The sequence below is a fragment of the Nanorana parkeri genome, unplaced genomic scaffold (genome assembly GCF_000935625.1).
Source record: "Nanorana parkeri isolate BGI_ZX_2015 unplaced genomic scaffold, ASM93562v1 scaffold1246, whole genome shotgun sequence".
NCBI classification, from domain to species: Eukaryota; Metazoa; Chordata; class Amphibia; order Anura; family Dicroglossidae; genus Nanorana; species Nanorana parkeri.
In genome coordinates, this window is record NW_017307514.1 from 182,459 (window position 1) to 209,150 (window position 26,692).

At 40.7% G+C, this 26,692-nt stretch overlaps 1 protein-coding gene across 1 annotated transcript in view; it reads left to right on the top strand.

Annotated features, from left to right (window-relative positions):
* The window catches only part of LYRM4 (LYR motif containing 4), a 104,985-nt gene extending 80,910 nt beyond the window's left edge, over window positions 1-24,075 (top strand). The window contains exon 4 of the mRNA XM_018568798.1: window positions 23,873-24,075. Coding sequence (XP_018424300.1) covers window positions 23,873-23,935 — 63 coding nt within the window. The 3' untranslated portion in view covers window positions 23,936-24,075. The remainder of the gene's footprint in view (window positions 1-23,872) is intronic.
* The last annotated feature ends 2,617 nt before the right edge of the window (window positions 24,076-26,692 follow it).

Consider the following 26,692-nt stretch of genomic DNA (forward strand, 5'->3'; position numbering starts at 1 on the left):
TTTGCATAAGTTGCATATGGTGCAATACGCACGTACGCGCGGCAGTGTGAATAAGGCCTAAAGCTTGCCCTACCCTTTAAAAATACCATGGGTTTGTTTTTATGCTGTGTGTGTTTTGTTTAAAAAAAATGTAGGAAGTTGTCTACATCGTGGAATCTATTTTCCATTTCTTTAAGCTATAGTAAAAGCCAAGTGAAATAAATGTTTAACTAGCACTAGGTCTATTCCCCTTGTTTGGTTAATTGTCCCCACCTCATGCATGCTTTAGCTTATCATACACATCTGTGCTATCACTGATAGTCAGTGTGGTATCATTTGCCAGTGATCTGCTGGTTTTGTTCTTGGTCGCAAAATCAAGTTGTGACCCATCGCAAACACGGCCATGAGCCAATTTCGGTCATGACTCATAAATTAAGCAACACTATGGGTTGTGGCAGGCTTATCACAGTGCAGCATTTGGGCTGGAGTAATGTCCAATATGGAGTTATGGGAAGTGGGGGGCAGCTTCCTCAAAGAAAGTTGATATTTGTATATTGGAGGGACCTGGGATTTTGGGCTGCTGGTTTACTCCTGAAGGTCAGAACAGGTACTTCCAGGTACCTGAGAATTGCTGCATTGTATTAAGGCTACCAGTTTAGAGATAATAGACTTTTAACTAGGACACTGTAAACTCATCACTTCAGTTTATAACTAGTGTATTTTGTGAAAGTGGTTGCTCTTTGGAATAAATGGTTGTGTGCTGGACAAACATATGAAGTGTGTATTCGAGATAAAAAGGACTGAGCAAAATATTTTGCAAACTATGCAAACACAGACAACAAACAGTTCCAAAGATAAGAGTTAGGTTGAACCTGAAAAATAAAGCAATTCTGCTCAGAATAATTTGCGGAAATAGCTACTTCGTGTCTTACTATCTCCTACAAACCATTTAATTTTCCAAAAAGTCCATAGACAACGCTTCAAAAGCCCCTACAGGTCATCAGTTTAGAGATAAGTGTAAAGAATGGCCCTAGAATTATTGCTCTCACTCCGGCATGCCCGGCGATACCCAACATGTGTAGTGTGATCGTCGTTTTCATACGTAGGCTCACCCAATGCGTGTTTACATGAAGACGCGCGTGCTTGCTGGGGCGTGGGGACTTTAAACATTTTTTTAAAATATATTTTTACATTTAATTTAATAGTTTTAAAACTTCTTTTTTTTTTTACTTTAATTGCTATCACATTGGGGCTTACAAGGTACTAGATCAGAGAAACGATCTGGAGGCAGCTGAGCCAGAATTGCTTCTACTGTAAAGACGGCTGCCTGCTCTACAAAACTGAAGAGACTCCCGCAGATTATCCCGTCATGGGTCGTGAAGGGGTTAAAGAGGAACCCATATTTTCAAACAACAACAAAGTCATCTTTAGCAATGCTTAGTAATGACAATCTACAAACACATACTTCTAGATAATTTCAGGCTTTTTATTCTGCATACCCTTTTTTTTTCTTCCCCAGTCTTGGGGGATGAAAATAAATTTCCCAGCAATTATCTGCTGCTGTAACCTGCCCAGGATGCAATGCTTGGGCACAATTACATAATTTGTGCCAAAGTGGACCAGGAAGTGGAAAAAAAGAAATTGTAAGTAAAATAAAAATGTTTGTTTAGCTAATGAATGTAAGATGATTTCATGTCGGCATGCAGAGCTGGATACTGATGTGATTTTTAGTCAGAGGGAGTAAAGGTCCACTTTAAGGTTGCCAGGTACAGTGGTTGAAGTGGCTGTAAATTGAAAACAGTATTATAAATCTATCTCAGAATATGAGAATTGGATCTTGAGGTACATACAGGGAAATCAACTTGCCTGCTCAGAGCTTCAATTTATATCCAGTGTGGCAGTGCATGTCAATGCCACGGTGTAGTTTGGCAACTTTGGCACCCAGTACTCTCAGCCAGAGAGGCTAAGAGGGTTCAGAATGTAAATGGTTTTATAAGGAAGAAGCTGGCTTTTCAGTTTCTTCAGGGTTTTCCGAATTGTAGCCGGGATCTGGAGCTCTGCAGATTTCTTAGAGCTCTGGGTGGGATGAAATCTCCAGTCCTGGAGCCAGGTGTTACATTCGACCAGTCTGGGCTGATCAGGTGGCTGGGAGCAGCCTCATTAGGAAGCCAGGTCAGAGGTGAGGTGGTGTGTCCTGGAGGCACACGAGGGCCAAGACAGGTGGTGTGGTGGAGCCACACAAGGAACAGTCAGGGAGGCTGGAGGAATAGACAGGCTGAGAAAGCCAGGCACACAAGTTGTGTGGAAAGCTGCTGGAAGTGGCTAAAGGGTATGAAGTACCACTGAGGCATTTTGTTGAGACAAACGTTAAAGTCCTGGGACTGGGACACTGTGAGTGAATGGGACAACCTTGAGTCGGTGAGACAATATACCCTATTTGCTGAAGATATGTGAACTTTACTTGGTGTTATATGCTTACGTTTTGGCTTCATTTGTGTTTTTCACCTGTAAATTGCCGTGAAGAGAAACATAGACTTTTGGTTTAAGGAAAAAGCCCTGTGCGAGTGCTCTGTGAGCTCCCCAACTTTATACCAGACATTGTTGTAGTGCCTTTCGTTCCATTATCTGTTTGCAATAAAAAAAATAGTTATTCCTAAATACCCCTACTAAAGGTGCCTTCATACACAAAACTTGATGTATCAAATGGGTTGATTTATGAAGTTTCTATACTATACTCATCAGCACAATCTAGGGGCATTAGATATATGACCCCTAAAATGTCAGTACTAAATAGTCCTTTCATTACCAGATAGATTCAGCCACATCGTTTTGGTTGAAATTTGGTGATATAACAGTCAAAGCAAGAGAAAGCTGAACAGCACAGGCACCTGTAAGCAAATCAGTCCGCAACACTTGAAATGTTTGTAATCTCATTACTATGGTGTAAATATAACTCAAATTAAGAATTTTTTTCTCTTAAGTGCTCATTAAGAAGGTTTATTTTTAAAAAAAATCATGATGTACTGGATATACTGTATATGAACACTGCAACCTTTCATACAGTCTTCACATGTTTTTTATACAGCAGTGTGACAGGACACTGAATACCTAAAGAGGAACTCCAGGAATCTAAAAAATTAACCCTTGCAGCGGGGCTACCCCCACACTGCAAGGGTTAACTGCTCAGTTTGGTCTAGAGGCTCAAACAAAAATATACTCTCTTGATCCTTGGATCCTTGGTTCTGCCTGGCTGCTAGAACTCAAGTTATTTAAACACTTAACCCCTGCAGTGGGGCAACCCGCACACTACAAGGGTTATCTGCTAATTTTGGCCGGAATGCAGAAGATATACTCACCTGATCCTCTGTTCTGTGGTACTCGGCACTCACCTCTCTCACCTTCTGCTCCAGCTGTGGTATGTCCCTCATGTCTAATGCCGATGAATGGACCTGCATTGGTCGTGATGACGTCAGCAGTTCTAAAGGTGCCCATACACCTTACAATTATCGGCAGATTTTCTCTGGTCAGATGGAAAAAGTGCAACAGATTGGCCCAGGTGGAGATTACTCCATCCACACAGTTAAGTGTAGATGGAGGAATCTGTTGCACCTTTTCCATCTGACCACAGAAAATCTGCAGATAATTGTAAGGTGTATGGCCAGCTCTAGACTGCTGGAGCCCAGGGGGAGAAGAGACTGCGGAGACCAGTCTAGCATCCAGGCAGGATCAAGGATCATGAGAGTATATATTTTTTTTGTTTGTGCCTCTAGACCAAAATGAGCAGTTAACCCTTGCTGTGTAGGGATAGCCCCACTGCAAGGGTTTATTTTTTACATTCCTGGAGTTCCTCTTTTAGTATGCAGTTTCATGTAACACTGCTGTAGAATAAACATGTGAAGACTAGGGATGTTCAGATACCAAGTACTGTACTCTGTACATGTACAGATCCTTTTCCAGCTCCAAGACTAGACTAGAGAAAAATTCAAAAGTTAGGAGGAAGCTGTCATTTGTAAGGAGCTCCTGGGATTTGTGAATCCCAGTTTTAATGTATGATTTGTTTTTTATAAATATATATTAGGGATGCACCGATACTATTTTTGCAAGTACACGTACTGATACTTGTCCAAGTACTGATACATTTTTATTTATTGTCATGTGACAGTTTTTCTAAAACAATACAGATTAACGGTTTCAGGACAGTGGTGGAGCACCAGAGCCAGGTCCCAGCTGCAACCCTGGTAGTTCTCATGAAAATGCCAATTATCGGCACTGGTATCTGAACATCCCTAGTGAAGACTGTATAAAAGGTTGCAGTGTTCATATATTCATGAATGCAATTTGTGTCTCTGTACTGCAGAGACGTCTTAAAAGCTAAACCCAGAAAGTTTTTTAGGGGTTTTTTTTGAACAATGAGGACAAGAGTTAGAGTGGACCTAAACTCAAAAAGTGAAGCTGGCTTGCTTATAGGGAACACCTATAAATGTTAACTGTGCCTAAGCAGTACCCTAAAATAATGATCTTTGGCTTTAAATTCCTCCTGAAAATAGCAGTGCACTTTCTGCCCCTAGGTACTTCTGTGCCTGCTGCCTCATGAATTTAAATCTGCAGTTTAAGATCTAAGATGCTGCTGCCTCTGACTGGTAGCCTCATGAGATTTTTAGTGAGATTCGATGATGTCACTGCTGTGCTGCTCACTGCTAATGAAGAGGAAGCTGTAGCTGAGTACTTTTAGTGCAAGGATTTCGCTGTTTATATTGTATCTGCCAAGGGTAGAACTGTCATTTAAATCCCTGACAGGCTGACAGAGAAGGTTTAGAAATCATTGTGTAGGACTATGGAGCCTAAACCTTGTGGACAGCCTTCCCAGAAGCTGTTATAGCGGCAAAGGGTGGGCCAACTCAATATTGAACCCTACGGACTAAGACTGGGATGGCATTAAAGTTCATGTGCGTATAAAGGCAGGCGTCCCAATACTTTTGGCAATATAGTGTATGTTAGTCATTCTGGGTATCTGTGCTTCCTCCACCTCACCTATTGCTTTTTGAGTATTTCTTTACCAGTCATCAGGGGGCAGCTTTGATATGGGGAAGCAAAATCCTGCCAAGTTGGCTACCTTCACACATGGAGACAGCATGGTAAGTCAGTAATGGGGAACAGCTTCCACAGTTTACTTCCTTCCCCATTTATTTTTATTTTGTCTGTAACCCCACTAAGGACATTTATCTGATCTTCCTGTCACTGTGACACCCATACACGAAATTGGTGGGTGCAGCTGTCACTGGGTAAAAGGCACAGATGGCACTAAGAACGTCGTAATAAGTTGGAATCCTTTCCTGCTCTATAAAAATGTGTTTTGGTTTTCTCATTATTTCCTGTCCAGATAAGGGACATCCCCTCAAAAGGAAACATAGTGTAAAACACAATACATCCTTTCTTGCTCTATCCAAACAAAATAAACAGTTTTGGCTAGAGTTGGGAGTTCAATATGCTTCATTTGAAAGTCTTTACTGTGCTATTAATCTATAATAGAAAACTTTCTATAATAGAAAACTTTGCAGGTGGAATGCCCATATTTTCTACCTTGGGTAGGAAGGTTTCATTTAGAGGTCGCAGAGGACTTGCTTGTAGCCAAGCATTCAGGTCATTTCATCACTTGCCTTGTTTGCATAAAAATCCAATTCTAGCCCTCTAATTGCACAAGGAATTAAATGACCTTGGCATTTTAGAACGTAGCCTTTTCTATTGGAAGTTGAAACGTGTTGGAGCTGATTTCACTGTTGATTCTTAATTCTCACTGCTATAACGAATGACTCATTCAGTCCATTGTGAAAGCAAGGTGTCAGGATGTGACTGATAAATATGCCTGGGGTCTGATATTAAATTTTTGTCTCTATTGTCATGTGTACATTGTTACACATCACCGCTCTTGACCTAGTAATTTGTATAGCACATGGGGAAGTGTACAGTGTCTGCCTGATTTATGACTGCAACTTTTTACCTAATTATTTCACAAAGAAGAAAGATATTCTGCAATAGAATCAAATTCATATTAACCTTTTTTCAAATACACATTTGTGACAGGAATGGAGCAGTATTTACATGAAAACTGTTATTAAAATGTTTAAACAGTCACATAAATTGTGTTACATTTGATTAACGTCATTGAGTTAATTTACCATAAAACATATTAAATGTACCATTTAAATAAGTAAAGTTTACAAAGTTTTTGGTTTGTTTAATAATAATGATGTAAAGAGTACATTAGGCATGCAACAACTTATCGATTAGTTGCTTTTCAATTAGTTGCCGCTGCTCTGCTCCTCCGTTCTCCTCCCCGCTGGTGCTGGCTCCAGCAGTCTGTGTCCCTTTTTAAAACCCTGCTGCTCTCCCCACCTGTATCAGCAGAGGTAGTGGGGAGGAGAGACCGCCGTGACTGCATTTCCCCCCCATACCTCCGCTGCTGCCCCCCAATCTCTGCTGCCCCGGCCCATTCCTTCTCTCCCCCCTGGCCTGTTCCTCCTCTCTGTTCCTCCTCTTCCCCCCTGGGCCGTTCCTCCTCTTCCCCACCCCGTTCCTCCTCTGTCCCAACCCTGTTCCTCCGCTGCTGCCCCATTCCTCCTCTGCATCTAGAGGCTGGGAGCCATACTCAACCTGCTATTGGATATTTTAAAATGCAATAGCAGGCTGGCCACTGCCTGCTGTCAACCAGCAGAGGAGGACCTGATGGGAGAACTTTCTCCTTCAGGGCCCTCCTCTGCTGATTGACAGCAGGCGGATGCAATAGCCAGCCTGTTATTGGCTATTCCAATTTGAAATATCCAGTAGCAGGCTGGCTGTTGCTCCCAGCAATAAAGTTAAAAAGAAAAAAAAAGTTTAAAAAAATAAAGTTAAAGTTAAATTAAAAGACTAAAAAAGTTAAATGAAATTAAAAAATACAAACAAATAAAAAAAATAAAGTTCAATAAACTAAAATTAAAAATAGAAAATCAAATTTGGTGTGTTTTTTTAAATAAAAGGTTGGTTATTATATTATATTGGCTTAGGGGTTTATTCACATTCTTTTAAAACCATGATCAGAATGTTTAATATAATACATACAATTATTTATTTATATATATATGGGAAAAGTAATTTTCAGTTTCAGCCTGACAAATTTTGCTGCAGGAGCTGTGTTGCGGTGCCATTCATTTCAATGGAACCCAAATGCATCTCCCTTCCGCAGTCTGATCGGAGTAAATCTACTAACACTATACATATACGATGGTGAGATGTACTTTTTTTTTTCATTTTGAAGTCAGTGAGTTCTTGGCCTCATCCTCTTGCCTATTTACAATTTATATGTGCTGCATTTTAATACTAATACTTTCTGCAGAACTGCATTTGCATTTTTTTTTCTTCCTTCATTTGATACTGTAATCATGAAAACAAAGGTTACGACATATGGGTCCTGTACAGATATTTCTGAAATTCTACTGGTCCTAGCTGGTTATTTTGGCTGGTTACAGTAATATTGAGAAACAGTGGTGAGTTTATGACCACTAATATTTCTACAGACATATCTTACTCAAGGGAACAAACTCTCAAGCTGGTTGGATTTTCCAGGCCACTCATTGTTGGCTTGTTCGAACATGCACCAAAGCTGGGAATAGTATGCTGTTGCCACTGCTTACACCAAAGTATTAATACCGTATGTTGGGTAGTATTATTATGACTGGTGTAATCCATGTATGCATGTTAAGGGAGAGTCTTTCAAGTAGGATCTTTTGGTGGTTGTATCACACCTGCACATTCTCAGACGCATATCAAAGCAGACCTTCATTCAGCAAAATGACTTTGCTGGGTTGTAACCCTACCACCCTCCACAATCAAAAGCTCATTTTTTGTTTTTGTGATCATGCTCCACCCTGCCTCCATTTACTACAAGGCAACAATGATGTGAAGCCTCCTCCTGGTACCTTCAGGAAGATATGCATGTCACATATCCCAGGAGGCATCAGCTTCAACGCAGTGGCTAAAGGAGGGTGGACCTGGCATGTGTCATCTGGAGGCTGGCTGTTTAAATCAGGAAGAGTGTGTTGGCTGCTGATGATGCAAGAGATGATGGTGGCGTGGGAACTGGTGTGTGCAGCAAAGTGATAGTTTATAGCAAGGTAACACTGTTACAGGGACAACTGTCTAAAAGAGCAAATCAACTCACTTTGGGAGATTTCCTCTTACAGTCTTTTGTGTCTCTAGAATAGAAAGTGAAGCGAAATTTCCCCAATGTTACGTAGGCAACATAAAATAAACTGGGAGGGGTTTGAAAACTCTTCTCTGAAAAAGGTATTGGCTCTGCAAACACTTCAATTGAGGATTATTTATGGCATTTCAGAGGTTGCATTTGACCTTCATTTTTGTGGATGCAGCATGTCCTATTGAGGTGCGTTTGAACTGGAGGTAAAGCAGGTCAAAGCAACCTTTTCTAGTCAAACACTGCATTTGCCTTTTAAAAACGTGTTTGCATTTGAGCACACATAGACAGACAATTTTGTTTGGGAACCAGTAAAAGAAATATGTTTTGGGTTTACTGACCCTTTAACTAAAATAAATCTTAATTGAAGCACAAGGTTTGTGTTGTATAAATACTAGAATGTTATCATTGATTTGGTGTCAAACAGATTTTTAAAAATCAGATAATTGCAGTCTGGGAGTTTGCACAGTCTGCATACAATAGCCGGTAAGTGGGGAGCGGGCAGGATTCCCCCATCCACGTGTATAGTTTGGATGGGGAAATTGAGCCTTAGTGTATGCCAAGCTTAACACAAGGTTCACTCCTATGAGTATTAATGCACAATGAGGCAGGTGGTGCCTTTAAAACACTTTGACCACAAAGTACATACTCTGTTAGAGTTGGGAGCTTTCATTTTTAAAGGAGAACTATGGGGTTAAGGCTTTTCCCCATAGTTTTCCTTAGGGTAACGGGAGGACACAAACTAGCGTCCTCCCGTCACCCTAGGCTCAGTATACCGCGAGCTGTAGCTCGCGGTATACTGAGACACCGCAGCTGAAGCGGATCCCGACAATTGAGCCCCCCCCTGCACCCCCTTTCCCCAGCTGCTTCTTCTCCTCTGTGCCCAGTTCCTGCCTGTTGTTGTTTTGCTGGTCTAACTGCTGACAACACAACACAAGAGGGGAAGCCCTTGAACGTGACTCTCATATTTGCCAATTTCCCTTTAGCTGTAAATTAACCCAGAAGTGCTCTGTCTTAAACATTTTGTGTTCAGTGTTGCGATGGTGCTGGGGGAAGAGGCAATCAAAGACTAAAATTAATTAAAAATCAAATAAAAAAACACATGAAAAAAAACTACCTTTTTATACTATATGTATGTACACACACACAATCCCCGCAAACACATAACATACACAACTTAGACACACAAACATAAATATAAGAACGTTATTTCATCATACATATTCCATATAGCCTGTGTTAGTGGTTTAAGAATTATTTTAGGGGGCATAATTTTATTTAACATTAAATAGAAGTAAAAGGGTTTTTTATTGCTCATTTACAGTTTTATATTCCTTTTTGTTTTCCCAAAAACGCTTAACATTTTGTATTTATTTATAAATGTACTACAGTTTCATCCTTTTTTTATATTTGGTCAGGATTTCGAGGTTATTTTATGTTTGCGTGCACACAAACTACTTCATTGTAATTTTTTTATATAATTGACAAATATTTGCACAACTATCATAGGACATACAAAATCATTATTGTCATCATTTAAGCTCCTGTTCTATTAGAAAATATATGGTTTGTGGTCTTTTGCAAGCTTTCAAACTTGTAATTTGCATGTGGAAAATGGCAAAAATTATCCAGCCATTTGAGTTGCAAAGTGGTAAGCAGTGCCTGGCAGCAAAAGTGTTAACCTTCAAATACCTATTTGTTTTTTAGGGTGTTAAGATCGTTTTGGGAAATTCAACTTAAAGTGACATTTATGTCACATCCTCACCCCCCCCCTCCCTACACACACACACACACTTTCTGCTTTAAGGACCTACCTTAAATGATGCCTCCTTATCCGATCATCTTCTTTCCAGTAGTTTTCAGGAGTCCCGCCAGTGCTGGTGCTAGTCTCTGATCCAGCGCTGGCTACTGTGTCTTCTGTGTCCCGCGGTGTCAGTCCGCGTGCACACTGCCGGGCTGTGTGCATTGACTTACACTGTTGGGGTTATTCACAAAAGGGTGAAGAGTTTGGAGAAGGCAGGAGAAGTGAACAATCTAGGACAAAATAGCTGATGTGAAATAATTCTCCAATACAGCTCACTTTTTCCAGTTCAGCTATGTTATCCTGGATTGTTCCCTACTCCTGCCTTCTCCAAACTCTTCACCCTTCTGTGAATAACCATGTGTGTCTCTCCTCTTCTCCTGGCCGAAGATCTCTACTACGCATGCGCCCACCCCATGATCCTTCATAACCGCTCGAGAATCTTCAGACGGGAGCAAGCGACGGAGACAGAGGTACGTTTTTACCTATTTGGTAACTTTTTTTTATTTATTTTTAATGTTTTTGCAATACAGTCATAGCCAAAAATATTGGCACCCCTGCAATTCTGTCAGATAATGCACCAATTTGCGCAGAAAATTGTTGCAATTACAAATGTTTAGGCATTCTCATGTTTATTTCTTTTGTTTGTATTGGTGTGACACAAAAATGTGGAGAAAAAAAAGCCAAATCTGACACATTCCATGCAAAACTCCAAAAATGGACTGGACAAAATTATTGGCACCCTCAATTAATATTTGGTAGTACAGCCCTTGGAAACAATAACTGAAATGAATCGCTTCCTGTAACTATCAAAGAGTTTCTTACACCACTCCACATGAATTTTGGACCACTCTTCATTCGCCCAACTGCTCCAGGTCTCTCAGATTGGAAGGGTTCCTTTTCCTAACTGCTGTTTTGAGATCTTTCCACAGGTGCTCTATGGGATTTGGATCTGGACTCATTGCTGGCCAGTCCAGTACTCTCCAGCGCTTTGTCTGAAACCATTTCTGGGTGATTTTTCACATGTGCTTTGGGTCATTGTCCTGCTGTAAGACCCATGAACTCTGATGGAGACCCAACTTTCTGACCCTGAGCCCTACATTGCACCCCAGAATTCTTTGGTAGTCTTCAGATTTCATAATGCCATGCACACAGTCAAGACATCCAGTGCCTGAAGCAGCAAAGCAACCCCAAAACATCAGTGAACCTCCACCATGTTTGACTGTAGGGACTGTATTTTTTCTTTAATGGCCTCATTTCTTTTTCTGAAATCAATAGAATGATGGGCTTTACCAAAAAGCTGTCATTTTGTTTCACCTGTGCACAGCACATTCTCCCGAAAGGATTTTGGCTTCCACAGGTAAGCTTTGGCAAACTCCAATCTGGCTTCTTTTAGCTTTCTGTGTTAGCAGTGGGGTCCTCCTGGGTCTCCTATCATAGCGTCCCTTTTCATTCAGATGGTGATGTGTAGTGCGAGCTGACACAGTTGTACTCTGTGCCTGAAGGTCAGCTTGAATTTGTCTGAAAGTTGATCGGGGGACTTTATCCACCATTGGAACAATCCTTCGTTGCAATCTTTTATCAATCATCCTCTTTTTGTCCACGTCAAGGGAGATTAGCCACAGTGCCATGAGCTGTAAACTTCTTGACAATGTTGCGCACAGAGGACGCAGGAACATTAAGATCTCTGGAGATGGACTTGTAACCTTGAGATTGTCCATGCTTTTCCACAAAAACTTGGAATACAATTATTTCTTGCAATTTGGAGAAGGTACCAATATTTTTGTCCAGTCCATTTTTGGAGTTTTGCATGGAATGTGTTCGATTTGGCTTTTTTTCTCCACTTTTTTTGTGTCATACCAATACAAACAAAAGAAATAAACATGAGAATGCCTAAACATTTGTAATTGCAACAGTTTTCTGCGCGAAGTGGTGCATTATCTGACAGAAATGCAGGTGTGTCCATATTTTTGGCAATGACTATCTACTGCTTAATAGCAGTAGATATATGCAAAAAATAAATAAATGAAGGTTTAATTATACTTTAAATATCTGTAGAGGTTTTCTATTTTATGTGCCTTTATCAATGACTGACTAACTTGGAACGCCTCCTCCTTGTCAGTAAGCTACTAGGAGGAGTGATAATGCCCTTGATAATTATGTTAGATTTGGAGCATGTTCTGTTTACAAAAGGAGTGTCATACTGTACACTTTCCATTAAAAAACCTAGCACCTATTTAATGGAGTCTGTTTCTTAGCATTTGCGGTGATATTCATTTGTACTAAGCAAATGTCACAGCCCATTTCATCATTCCTAATCTGAAACAGTTGGCTCTCCTTACTGTCTTATTATCCTGCTTGTGGACTTTTACACTTGGCAAATGGGCTATAATTCAGTGCATCCAAAATTGACTTAGTTTCTTGTATTTCTCAGGGATTCCAAGGATCTCTATATCCAATTATGGGCTGTGCCCTCCATGGTGTCTCCTTCTTCCTGATGCAGAAAGGACATTTTACATGTCCTACTAAAGTTTCTGTAATGTAAATGAAATCTTCAACAGGGAGAAAGAGATATCTTGCAGTTATTTTATTCAAATGGGCAAATTTGGGAACACAGGTGCAATGACCTTGACACCAGATTCCCTGACAAGTATATGAAACCAGTTGGTGATGTATCCTGCTGACATCAACACGAAACTGCAGTATACGTTCTGGGTGACTAGACTGTTTAACCACATCAGCTTTCACACTTGTATGCTCCTTATGTACCTAAGCAATTTATACATATTTTAGCTATGGGCCTTTTGATTTGCCAGTGTCTTTATCAATACTTGTGATACTGAAGCACTACATGTATCTTTTTCTTTCTTTTTTTTTTTTTTAGGACAAAGTCTCACAAAAATTATTTTATTTTTGAATGCAAATTACAGGAAAAAATATGTTAAAAATACCAAATTCTGGGTTTGTCTAGTAATGGTTGTAACGCAGATCTCCCGGGTAAAATAAAAGTTATACTCCTTAATCCTTGGAGACAGCTTGCTCTAAGCCCTCGTTCACACCTGAACGTTTTGTAGCGCGTTCTACACTCGACGAACGCTCTACAAAACGCTGAAAAATATAAATCCCATTGTATTCAATGGTCTCGTTCCCACCTGCGCGTATTTCCGCCCGTCCCTAACGCGCTACAAAACGGCCCACACCTGAAAAGGTACAGGTACTACTTTGGGCCGTTTTGTTGCGCGTTTCCATTGGGATACAGCCAAGTAGCCTTCGGAAACGTGCGACGGTCGCGCGGCTTTTTTACCGAAACGTGCGACGGTCGCGCATATGCAATACGCCTAGGTATGAACGAGACCTTAGACCAGTCCCTGGAGCCTCTCTCCCCTTCCGCTGCAGCAGTCTAAGGATCCTTCAGGCATCACGTTCTGTACACAGTGTATAGGACATGAGGGACATAGCATCGCTGCAGCATGGGGGTAGAGGGGGAAGACAGGCTTCATGGACCAGAGTACCAGCTCCACTGTTCAGGTGAGAATAACTTTATTTTATTTTTTTTAGCATAGAGACACAAATGAACACTTAAACCTTGCAGTGTGTAGGGTAGCCTTACTGCAAGGGTTAAGAACAATTTTTAAAGAGTTCTTCATTAAAAGTGCTTGTGTTACTGTAGAAAAAAAGTCCTCCTATAATTTGTCCCATTTATTATAACACTAGGTATCTAGGATAATAACACTATTATCTCTGCCACAAGCATAAATTGTTTACAAATGAATTATGGTGTTTTTTCTTTAAACTTTTCTTTTTAATGCATTGTTGCAGAAACCATAAAAACAAAAACAAATATTTGAACGGTAAAAAAAATGGCAGAAAAATAATAACATTTAGTAAACTTTTTATTAAAAATAAATTAACCTATATAGTCGTTCAACTTGGTGACCTGTATTACCCAGCCCAATTTTATTGACACCCAGTAAAGTATATGTCTGTAAATGTGACAGTAAAACAGGGCCAGGGAAATTGCCATTCACCCATACGCTCACTTTAGTGGCACCGACATACAGCTATACACCTTTGGCCCCGTTCACACTGAGCGATTTATCGTGCGGTAATTCCCGCGATATCGCGGCTATTTACAGCGCGATATCGCTCTCCAATGCTTGGCAATGGGGCAAAGGGTCCTGCTGTCGCGGGTCGTGTGTCGCTACAGCAGGACCCTTTTTGGAGCGGATTTTGCCGCGATTCAATGCAAACATTTGCGCAATATGGCGCAAAATGCAAATTGCGCAACAAACGCGCAATTTGCGAATCGCCAAGTGGGAATGTGGCCTTACTTATCCATATTCAAACACAAGGCACTAGACTACTGGCACATGAACATACACTCTTTCTCAAACCAACACACAAGTGTTTTCCCCAGAAAGTTTTAACACCCGGGTGGGCATAACATGCTTGTTTTCTGATACAAGAATAATTTTGCTACAATCATTCCTTTATATTTAGTTATCTTTCCTTTTTCAATATAAATAATGGTATTCCCCCTTCTAGTAGGTGAAACATTTTGCCTGATGAAGGGACCCTGCAAGGTTTCAAAATGTTATTCTTTGAAAAGCTGATTTAAACGTCAATAAAGGTGTTTTGAATGAAGATCTAGTGGTGTGCTTTTACCTGGAAAAAAACAAAACGCATTTTACAGAGGTTAAAGGCTAAATGTACCTTTCTGACCATGTTTCACGTTACACCCATATTTAGGGCGTAACATAAAACATGGTTACATTTTGAAAATAGGAGTATTCAGAGTGACTGTGCATGGATCCACTCACACAGCCCCATCATCCATTCATAGATCCTTTGAATGGAGAAAATACTAGTGCATCAGCCACTGGGGCAGAGGGGCTTGTATTTCTTAATGGAATACAAATATGGGAACCTCACTGCTCTTGTTGTCCACTGACACTTCCTCCTATCTGTAGTACTGCGTGTCCCTGCCTCGGTATGGACATGAATGGGAGGAAGAGTCTGCAGGAGCCAGAGCATTGCATCTGCAATGTACTGATCGCAGATTCAGTGCTTTACTGGCTCCTATGTAAAAAGAAAAAAAAAACAAATGCACATTTTTTCTTCTATAAATGTGTGCGTGTATAATTTTTTTGCAGAAGGTGGAATTTTCCTTTTAAACAAACATAGCCATTATGCCCATCAAAAAAATCCTGTTGTAAATTGTAAATGAAAACCATGGCTACAATATATCTACCGACAATGTATATTAACAGATTAGACTTTGTGATTCTCCCTCTGCATCATTTATACTTGCAGCACTGCTGCTCACTTTGTCTTCTAAAAAAACAAAAGGGCCCCAGGGGGCATGTCCCCCATCTTAACTCACCCTATTCCATTTCACCCTGTCCTTTCCCAATTTTCAGCTTCTTCCATTTGCCATATACTTACCACATATTCTACATCTCCTCTCCCTAGATGCTTATCAGGTTCATCCTAGTGTACCCAAGGCAAGATGACATCTATCCTACAAACAAAAAAACACTTGCAATATTGTACTTCACCACACAACTACCCCATTAACCCTCTTGTTTAACTAAACTGGTTGATGAATAATGTTTGAATAATTGCGTTATGTTGTACTTGGTACTTATATTTTGCTGTACTTCATGCTACCACATGTTTGCATTTTGGCTAAAATGAGGGTTCATATACTTTTTTCTGTACATGACCTTGAATGTCTAAATCATTTGTTCAATAAAGATATAGCAAATACAAATAATGAGTGTGTTAAATATGACCTTAATCATTGAGTCTTAGATAAAGATCTGCTTGTACTTTTGGAGCTATTCATGCAGAACTTCAGAAAATTTCTTGGGGGTCACAAACCTTTTCTTAAAACTGCAGTGTAATAGTGCTGTAGATTTCACAGATGTGTCACATAACTTTTGCATACACACCCTTATGTAAAATGTATCTGACACATGCCAAACATGAACACACAGCATGAAATTTGAGGACAGATTGCTTGTAAATTTAACATTAATGCAATACTAAAGAATACATATTTTCGAATTACAATAACACTAGCTGTGCTGAATACATATGAGCATAGTTTAGCCATTCATACTTTACCTGTACAGACTTTAAGTGTATTTCCAATTTTGCAGTCGGAATTGAGAAAAACAATATGTTTGTTAAACATTTTTTTTGTAATGATTTTTTACCTTTTAGATGTCTGTATTTAGCAGGCCGTTAGCAAGCTACCCACTCGATTTCAGTAACAGGAAACTCTGTCCTAACAGAAAGACTAGGGGTTGCTATACACTGTTATATATTAACGAAAAAAAATCTAACAGATTCCTCCATCCACTCTAACAGCATGGATGGATGAATCTCAATTTCAATGGCATTTGCATATTTGTTTGCAATAACATAAAGGCCAGTGAGGAGTTGAAGGTTTACCGATACTTTAACTACTTCAGGGCCACAATACGTATATAAATGGCAGCATCCTGAAATGGTCATATAAAGATATCCCCTGCTGCAGCAGCCACGATCTTAGTATCATTTGTTACAGCCAGGTAAGGCTGTCACATACAAGCGTTTGGGCGGCGATAGAGTCTCCTGATTGCTTGTATGGTGCTAGGGAGTGCGTGACCCTCACCCCCCTACTGCACTGCTGCTGGCTATCCCGGGTTCCACTGTCCCACGTGCGGGCCCGTCCCCTGGTGTGTACCTCAAACTGAGGGAAATCAGCACACTTCCAGCTGATCTCCCCTCTGATCACTGTAAGTGGAAGCGATGTGTATTACATCACCTTCGGTTTGAGCTTGTCCTTTGTTCACCTGCTGTAGCCAGAGAAGAAGCTGGTGGAGCAGATTCATCAGCTTTTTTGGTTTCCATAGGTGACATTAACCAGTTGCCGTCCGCCCGTAGAAAAAAAACAAACTGACGGCTGACTCGCATCAGCGGGTTGCCGTCTCCAGACGGCATTTTTTTCCTGCTTGCGTGCGCCCCCGGGCAGGAAAGACCCGCTCGTTTTTACAGCCGTTAACGGCTGTTTCACATACAACCAATCAGCGGCTCTATAGCCGCCGATCGGTTGTATGGTGTCATTTTTTCCCCCCCCTCGAGTGCCGCCGCCCCCCCTCCTGACCCTTCACCTTCAATCCCGGGATCCGCTAGCCCATCTGCAGGTCGGGAGGGCGTCAGGAGGAGAAGGGTTGGAGCTCAGCTCCTTGCTGATCTCCCTCCGTGCTGTGAATGCGGAAGTGATGTGTATTACATCACTTCCACATTCACCTGTCAGTCATCTGGCTGCTATAGCCAGAGAGAAGAAGCTGATGAAGCAGATCTCTGCTTCATCAGCTTCTTTTGGCGTCCCGAGGTGACCCCTAATGTCTCCATAAAGAGGACCTGTCAGTGTGCCTTTGCTAATATATAGGGGGATTGTATCCCCCCTATGTAATAGCAATAACAAGTGTAAAAAAATAAAAAGTTAAAAAAAATAAGTCACAAATAAAAAAGTAACCCCCCCCCACAATGTTTAAGTCCCCCCCCTTCATTTACGCACATATAAGTGTAAATACGTGTCCGGTGCACCAGCGCGCAAAAACGACAATTGTGCTACACATGTTGCATATCGCCGCGAACATCGAAGTGAGAGCAGTCATTTTAGGGCCATCAATCACCTATAACACTAAACTGATGAGCGGTAAAAGCTTTTAAAGCGTCCCCTATGGCCAATTTTGGGTAATGTAGTTTTTTGAGGTTTCGCGCGCGTGCGCAATTTTAAGGCTTGACATGTTTGGTGTCTTTTTACCCGACGTGACCCGGTCTTTTATATTTTACCAAAAAATTGGGTAATGATTAATGTTTTAGAATTTAATATAGGGGAAACCAGTTTTTTTTTAATTTCTGTAAATTTTCCTTAATATATTAAAAAATAAAACCCGCAGTGGTGATTAAATACCACCAAAGAAAGCTCTATCTGTCCCCAAAAAAAGAGTATAAAATTCATTTCAGTACAGCGCTGCATGACGGAATAAATGTCAGTCAGCGCAGTGCTGAATACTGAAAAATGGCCTGGATGGGAAGGGAGTTTAACACCCCAGACTTCAAGTGGTTAAGGGTCTAGTAGACCCCTGATTTCTACATAAACAGGACCTGTGACATCCTCTTTGCTATCACATAGGGGGCTTTTTATCCCCTTATGCGACAGCATATGCGACAATTAAATTCACATTTAAAAAATTTAAAGAACAAATGTTTTTCTTAAAGTCCCCCATCCCCATGTACATGCACATACAAATGCAAGCACACATCAGGTGTGCCTACATGCAAAAATGATGATTGCGACATACGTTACATATCACTGTGAACGCGTAGACATCTGAGTGAGTGAGAGCAATAATTCAAGGGCCATCAATCACTGTTAACACTAAATTGCATCACCTATGGACAATTTTGGGTACTGTAGTTTTTAGCGATTTCACGGATGCACACAATTTTAAGGCTTGACATGTTTGGTATCTATTTACCTGACACAACCCTATCTTTAAAAATGGGTGTTATATTATGTTTTTGTGCACTAAAATTAATTTTACTGTACTTTATCCTAAAAATATTGGTTTGATAGTCATTTGTGCAAATATTGTATAACTTGAAAAAAATTGCAACTAGTATTTATTTACTCTACAGGGTGTCTGCTTTCAGAAAATATAGAATTGTTTGTGGTTTTAAAACTGTTTTCTGTTAAGCTGTTTGTGGTTAAGAAAGGTCATATGTACACTAGTAAGGGCCTACTCTGGGCCTATCCTGTTTAATGGTCCCTGCTGTTTCTGACTCTCTTGTCAAGGGCAGGTTCTGCTGCTCAGGCAGCCAGTCAGTGCCTCTACCAAGGAATTCCAGAGATGGAAGGGCCCAGGAGGTGGTGGGGCGCAGAGGGAGCCCTTATTGGTTAATAGACGTGAGCATAGTGTAAATGAGCAGACAATAAACAAATATTTGATTTGACTACAAAAGCCCTGCCTTTACCATCAATTCCCCCTCTAAGGGGGGTATTTGAGTATTAAGTCACAGGTAAAAAAAAATCCTCAAACTTTATCAAAACTGTATCTAAAAGAAACCAAGTATATGAGCGCCCTAACTTTTAATTTTTTTCTTAATAAATGTAGCACAGAAGTAATCTTAAGGCCCCACATAGGGCGGTCTGATCAGGTCCGCCTGTCAAATTTTTTTAGGCGGACCAGATCGGATGCCCAATGTCAGTCTATGGGCAGCGATTGTCCGTTTACACCTAGATACCACCGACTCTGACCAGGTCCTGAAAATCAAACAAATCCGAGATCCGTTTCCCCAGACATGATCGTGCTGGATCGGGGGTAATCTGATGCAAACGGACACATGTCTGCTTACATCCGATTCCCATAGACTGATATGGGGTCCGACAGTTTCAATTCTTTCCTCCATCCGTGCATGGATCCTCTCCTGATCAGCCCATGTGAAAGGGGCCTTATTCATTTTGTCACTTTGGATTCATTTATAGAAAATTAAAAGGACAAAATTCAATGTGTTAGGCAAGATGATAACATTATATGTACAAGCATTGGCAATACTCTGACAATGATTTTACTTTCCTTGTTTTAGTAGACTTTGGATTCAGAGGTAAATTTTCAGTGCTGTTTGTTTTCAGCAACTTGACGGTTATGAAAATGTTGAAACGTTGACCTCTGTCACATGGCAGCCAGCCAAGAATGGCGCTGTTCTCATTTTCTAAACATACATACAACTATGCTGTGTTTAGTCTTATGGAAGAAAGTAGGGGTTTTTTTTCCATTTTATATTCTGCTCCTCTGAAAACAAAAGACGTTACAAGGGGATTTTAATATTTTTGGTCTACAGTCACTCGGGGCTTAAGGCTGCAGCTGGAGATTCCGGCGGCAAGAACTCTCTTGTGGCAGGAATCCTAGGTATGTCTGTACAGATGTGGGCACTGTACCTATTCAAGTGAATGACAGCCTGACAGCGGCCGCACCTGCCCGCAGATAATCGTACATTAAAACAATTACCTGTGATTCAGGGTGACGATTGTTGGTGGATGTAGACAGATTGGGTGCAAGGACAATCATCTATCCTAGACAACAGGTATTTGTCCTATGTATGATTACATGCAGGCAGCCGCTGTCAGCCTGTCATTCACTTGAACAGGGACAGCAGACACATCTGTACGGACACTCCTGGTCAAGGATCTGTTGGTTCTTGCTCCAGGAATCCTCAGCCGCACATTATAGCCCCATGTAAATGGGGCCTAAATTCATATCTTCCCAGTACTTTATTTTTAGCCCATTGCTGACCTCTCCTTCTAAAAATGCTAGTTTCCTGGTTGTCATGCTGACTTAAAAACCAGTATAATTTCAATAAGGCCAATTTACTAAAGGTTTGAGAATCTTCACACAATAAATGCAAATACTTGTTTGTTTTTTAACTGCACATGATTGGGTGTTAAATATGAATAGGAATTTGCGTTCCACATGATTGGATATATATATATGAAGTGAATATTCACACAATTTATTGTGTGAAGATTATCAACTCATTTTGTAAAGTAGCTCAAATGACTCTACTCTCCTGAGCTGTGTTCTTGCTCAGTTCATGTAATACATGATGGAGCTAGAGACAGCTGCAGACTAACATTTCCAGAGTTCAGCAATGGAAGCAGGGAAAATAATATTTGTGGATTGCAGAGCTGCACGTCAGACCTCAGCAGAGTGACCACTGCTTCCCAACAGTGTGCAAGGGCCCTTTTCTGCAGCATGCTGGCACAGGACAGACTTTTCTACTCGGGCTACTTTCCTGAAAAACAAACCTTTTAAGGTGCCCATACACTACGAGAATCGCGGGAAATCCCGCGATCGTACGAGAATCGTACAGTGTATGGAAGGCGTGCGACCGTTTCTACTGTACGGTCGCACGTCTTCCGTCGAACAAGCAGGCTTGAAAACCCGCCGAGAATCGTACGATTCTCAGCGGGTTAGTGGCCTGCTTGTTAGACAAGTGCCGTACCGGACGGTGTGCGCACACTGCACGTTTGCAGTGATCAGAAGCCCGCCCCTCACTGCGGTCATCGGAAGCCCGCCCCGCTTTCGATGATCGCAAGTACAATCTGCCCGTCCAAGATGGGCAGATCGTACGAGCTTTCAATGAGCTTACGACCATCGCAAGACAAAGGTCTTGCGATGGTCGTAAGGTGTATGGGCACCTTAAGACTTTGAACAGCTTTTATTCGCTGATTTAAACAGAAAGTTCAACTGGGCTTTAAAATCCCTTTACATGTCTATCTAAGACAATCCCCCTGTCCACAGGAAAACAACACTGCTGTATGACAACAGCATTGTCACCCTGTTAAGAAAGAAGTAGAAAATGCACAAATCTGCAGGTAATAAAACAATGTTACAGGGGGACTCTGTCTTAATACTAGTGACAGACTGCAGAATATAATTCATTTTTCATTTTGTCTATTTTAAGGAACCTGTATTGGTAGAAACGCAGAGGCTGCCATTGCCTCCTGAAAATGCTGGTTGTATAGTCCTCTCTGGCTTTAATACTTTGAGCCTACCACTGGATGCATCTACCTGCTAGTTCCCCATCAGCTTATGATTTACATAGGGCCATCTTCCAAGTGTCTCAAGCCTCAGGAAACCATCCCATAGAAGTTTATGAGGACCCAGTGCATGGGACAACCAGTGAGAAAAAGATTCAGACAGCAGGATGTAAACCAGGTGTAGCCAAACAGTGGCCCTCCAGCTGTGGTGAACTACAAGTCCCATCATGTATCAACCTCTGGCAGTCATGCCTGAAGCTGGCCATACACCATACATTGTTGTGTGATGGTTGTAAGGTAATTAAAATCTCGTACGATCTGCCCATCTTGGACAGGCAGATCGTACTTGCGATCATCGCAAGCCCTCCCCGCCGACGGGAGGGCTTCTGATGGTTCCAATGCTGAGCGGGCAATGTGCGCTTGCACACCGACCCGTTCTGCATTTATCTTCCAAGCATGCCACTAACCCGCCGAAAATCGTACAATTCTCGGCGGGTTTTCGAGCGTGCAAGACATGAGACCATACAGTAGAAACAGTCGCACGCCTTCCATACACCTGCCGATTATCGTACGATTGTGGGATCACCCGCGATTATCGTACGATAATCGGCAGGTGTGTGAGCACCTTGAGGCTGTCAGTCTTGCAATGCCTAATGGAAATTGTTGTTTCACCACAGCTGAAGGACTAGAATTTTGGTTACCCCCTAATGTAAACGGTGTAGTGGGCCAGGGCTGCAAGATTTAGGTACATTTGCAGCCGTGGCAGGAATGGTTAGTTATTATAACATTTAATTATATTGTAATAATAAAATTGTTATAAATAAAATGTAATTTGTGAAAGAAAAAAGAAACAGTGCAATGCGTCGGTACAGGCTCATCAATGCTCTTACACCTCACACCTGCACCCATGCGTTTAGTGCGGCTTGCTTGTGTGAATCCACCCTATGTGTATACTTACCCTGTAAAATAACACCAGCATTGACATGGTAATAATGGCATGAGGTGCCTATTGCGGAAAGCAGGAAAAGGAACCATCTGAGGTTGATGTGAAATGAAGATGTATTAGATAAAATACTGATTTAAGAGCTAAAAAGGAATTCACTGGTACAAAATACACATTTCATTAATGTGAACAAATACTGATTCCAGTATATCTGGGTGATATATGATGTTTTTCAGTTGAACATTTTCATTAGAAAATTATTTTGAGAATGTGGTTAAAGTGCCTTTAGTGTGCATTTGAATAAATTTGGTTGATCGGTGTCTGTCGCTGATAACACTTGCCGTTTCATTTACTAAACTGTAAAGTGTACCTGTGCTCACCTTAAACAATTGTTTATCAATTTCATCAGTTGTTTCTTTTTTTTCCATTATTAGCTTTGTGCAAAGTACAGTGTTTCAGCTGCTTACAAAAGCATAACTTATTTTCAATAAAAAAGCTTGAACATTCTAAACTTGCTATTTCTTAAAATATATACATTTTGGCTATAATCTTTATATATACTTTTCATAAAAATACATGCAAAGTGTAGCATGCATACACTGTAGTGTGTATTTTTCTTTAGAGTACTGTATATTTTTACCAGCATATCTAGCAGCACTGTTTTTGAAAAAAAAATCATGTTTTTATTAGGGATGCACCGATACTAGTATCGGTGCCGATACCGAGTATTTGGGTGAGTACTCGTACTCGCCCAAATGCTCCGATACCTAGCACGAGTACTTCCTGTATCAGGAAGCCGGGCAGCTTGTCATTACACCCTGCCCGGTTTCCTTATTGGCCTGGAAACTGCTCCATGCTCTCTCGTCACTTGTGATGAGAGATCATGGAGCCGACTACCCGGCAAATCAGGAAGCCGGGTAGCGTGTAATGATGCGCTGCCCGGCTTCCCAATTGGTCAGAAAGCTAGCCAATCCGGAAGCCGGGTGCCGTGTAATGACGCAGCGCCCGGCACTCTGATTGGCCGGGAAGCCGGCGTCATGCTCCCTCGTCATCTCATGAATCATAATATTAAGAAACTGACCTAAACTCATTAGTTTATATTGCTTTAGAAAAAATGTGACCTGGTCTTTTAAGGAAAAGTATCGGTTATTGGTATCGGCGAGTACTTGATCAAAAGTATCTGTACTCGTACTCGGTCTTAAAAAAGTGGTATCCCTAGTTTTTATAGATTTATATATGCCTGCTGTTTAATCACTTGTCTATATAATTGTCAATAAGCGTTTCTAGATTTGTGATCTATATTTCTCTGTATATTTGCAGGTTTCAATTGGACAGCTCTATGCCACTCAGAAGTTGATCATTGAGTCATCGGGAAACCAGTGATACCAGAAAATTATCATCTTTTAGTGAACTTCTGTATTGAATAACTGTTGCTTCTGCCTATGTCTTCTAAAATCTTCACAATGCATAATGAGACTCTTGTATTGCTAGCTGCTATATTTTAACTTATCTACTTTTGGTGGGGAAATGCTAGTCTGTATTAATTTTTAACTATTTAAACAAGCAAGAGCCCATCTTTACGGTCTTGTACATGCAGATGCAAACTCTGGCTTTCAAAGCATATCACATGCAGCCCTCCATGTGCTCATCTGCATTAAATAACATTAGGTCCATATAAGTGCCAGGCAAAGCTTACTTCCTGTCATAATGAAATCTGACAACAGACATTAAAGTGATTAGTAAACTCAGGAGTTATATCGTAAAAATGCATTCAATTAGCCTAACTAATAACAAAAATGTATCTTATGTGTGCATCACTCGGCTGTAGATTCTCAAATCATCTCTAAATTCATGCTGACACTGTCCATCCTTCTGCTGGGTGTTCCCCATGGTCCCTGTGTGTGTTGTAAAGTAGCCACCATTCCAAGATTACTCCCATGATGGACTATAATCTCAAATCAAATTAGAAAACTAAACATGAGCTTGTAGTCCATCACGGCAGTGACTTTGGAGCGGTGTATACTTTAAAACACACATGGACCATGGAAAACAAAAGTCGCCACCCTCCAGAAGGAAGGACAGTGTCAGCACCAATTCAGAGATGATTTGAGGATCTACAGCTGAGTGGTACACAAATAAGCTACATTTTTGGTACTTGAATGCATTTTTAAGATTTAGCTCCTGAGTTTAGTGTCACTTTGAAGTAAACCACATTTGTAGAAGAAGAGTGTATACTTAGCTTTCCAGTGGCCTGTGCCTTCAAACTCTGCTACTTTGCTGCTTCCTTACTGTTGCTGGAATTCGAGACTTCCATATGGGTCAGTGTGTGCACCACCTGCTGTGACATTTGAAGGCCCAGCCTGTTCGAAAGGTATGTATACATAATCTTCTTTTACAGATGAGACATGGTTTATTTTGGTCCTTAGCTTTGAATGCTGCTATCTGTTCATTGTAGAGGTCTCTCTATGGTGCTAATCAGTGGTTTCATAAGGTAGCTGTAACTTGAGAGGCAGATGTTTGTGCTTACAAGACCTTAATGGAATCTCTGGTTTAAAAGGTGATCCTTACCCATCTGTGTAGTAATGTGAGGGACTCTTCCACACACACTCTACCAGACCTTTGCCATGCAATTATACAGGAACAATAGTGGTCTGTATATTGGTTTATCCAAAGCCAACACATTTTTTAGTTTAGGATAGAAAAGAAAATAGTTAAAACATCATGTATAATGTTTAAAAACATTTTAGTAGCGTTCCCTTAGGCAGATTTTACTTTCACTCCTGTCCCCAGACACAACAGGAAGTGGGAGGAGATCTCTTCAAAATGAGGTAGACTCTTTTAGACAGGTGTCACCAGAACAAGACTTCTCATTGGAAGATTACCTGTCTATCCCTGTTCCAACAACATCTTAAAATGTTCAATGTGTCTGCACTTTCTGTTCTGGTGACCATGCTCTTCAAGGCAAATCAAGAGGGTAAATTTGTACAGCAAGGACACGGGCAACAGTAAAAATCTCAGAAATTCTAACACTATTCTAACAAGGCAGACACAGATGGAGGGTTTTCCACTTGATATTGAAATGCTGTTTTAAACAGGGCTGTAGTAACTATTCAATACCTCTGATGTATGTATCAGTACAGAAAGCAGCATAGTAGATCAAATCAACAACCGCAGATGGCCTTAAATCACTTGTTCTTGAAGTAGCTGAACAGTTTCGCTAACAATATAGTATTGTATGGAAGGTGTTACTTTTTTTTTTTCCCTTATCTCTGTTTCATAATGTGCTTTGATCACATTTATATAGTTTGCGTTATGATAATAAATTAACATACATAAAAAAACTGTTAACGTGTTTTAAGTTTTTGTGTCACTGATTTTGAGACTGTTATTTAATTACTAATACGATGCACAATGGTATCTCTTGCTCTAGGTCATGATCTTAAACAGGAACCTACAATCATTTTTGTGAAGTCCTCAGGTTACTCGCACTTAGATTAAAGACCAACTCTTTGCAAAACACCTTTACCTCGGCTGGAGCCCAGTGTAGAGCCCTCAGGGTTTTTAGCGTGTCAGAGGCAGGAGAAATTTAGATATATAAATGTATAAATATCACCTAATGTAAACATGTCCCAACACATACAAATGTGGCACTACAAAATTACAACATATGCTATATAAATAAAACATATTAACAACAAATAAATACATGATATTGTGCTGAATAAGTGTCCAATCGAACCGAATATAATATAGTGAACCAATGTTCTAATAATCTGCAGAATAAAGGATATAAGTGAATCCACAAAGTGCGATTTGTTGTTTTTGGTCCAAAATCGCTCCACAAGCCAATTCACATCCACGGTGAGCCCATACAGGTATCGGTGACCCCAAGAGTTGTTTCCCACTTAAAGGACTGGAGCTCACCTTTTTGACATAGACGACAACTAAAATACTTTAACACGGCCAGCCACGCCAGCACCCCAAAAAATAGTAACTAATCCCCCAAGAGCATGTTGGGATAATGCCTCTGGATTTAAGAGTGTAAGGTGGCACAAAGCATAAAACCATAGACTTCATTAAAACACACTAACCCTTTATATGTTCAAATAAATTTAAGTATGTCTATTTAGGACCCTGCTG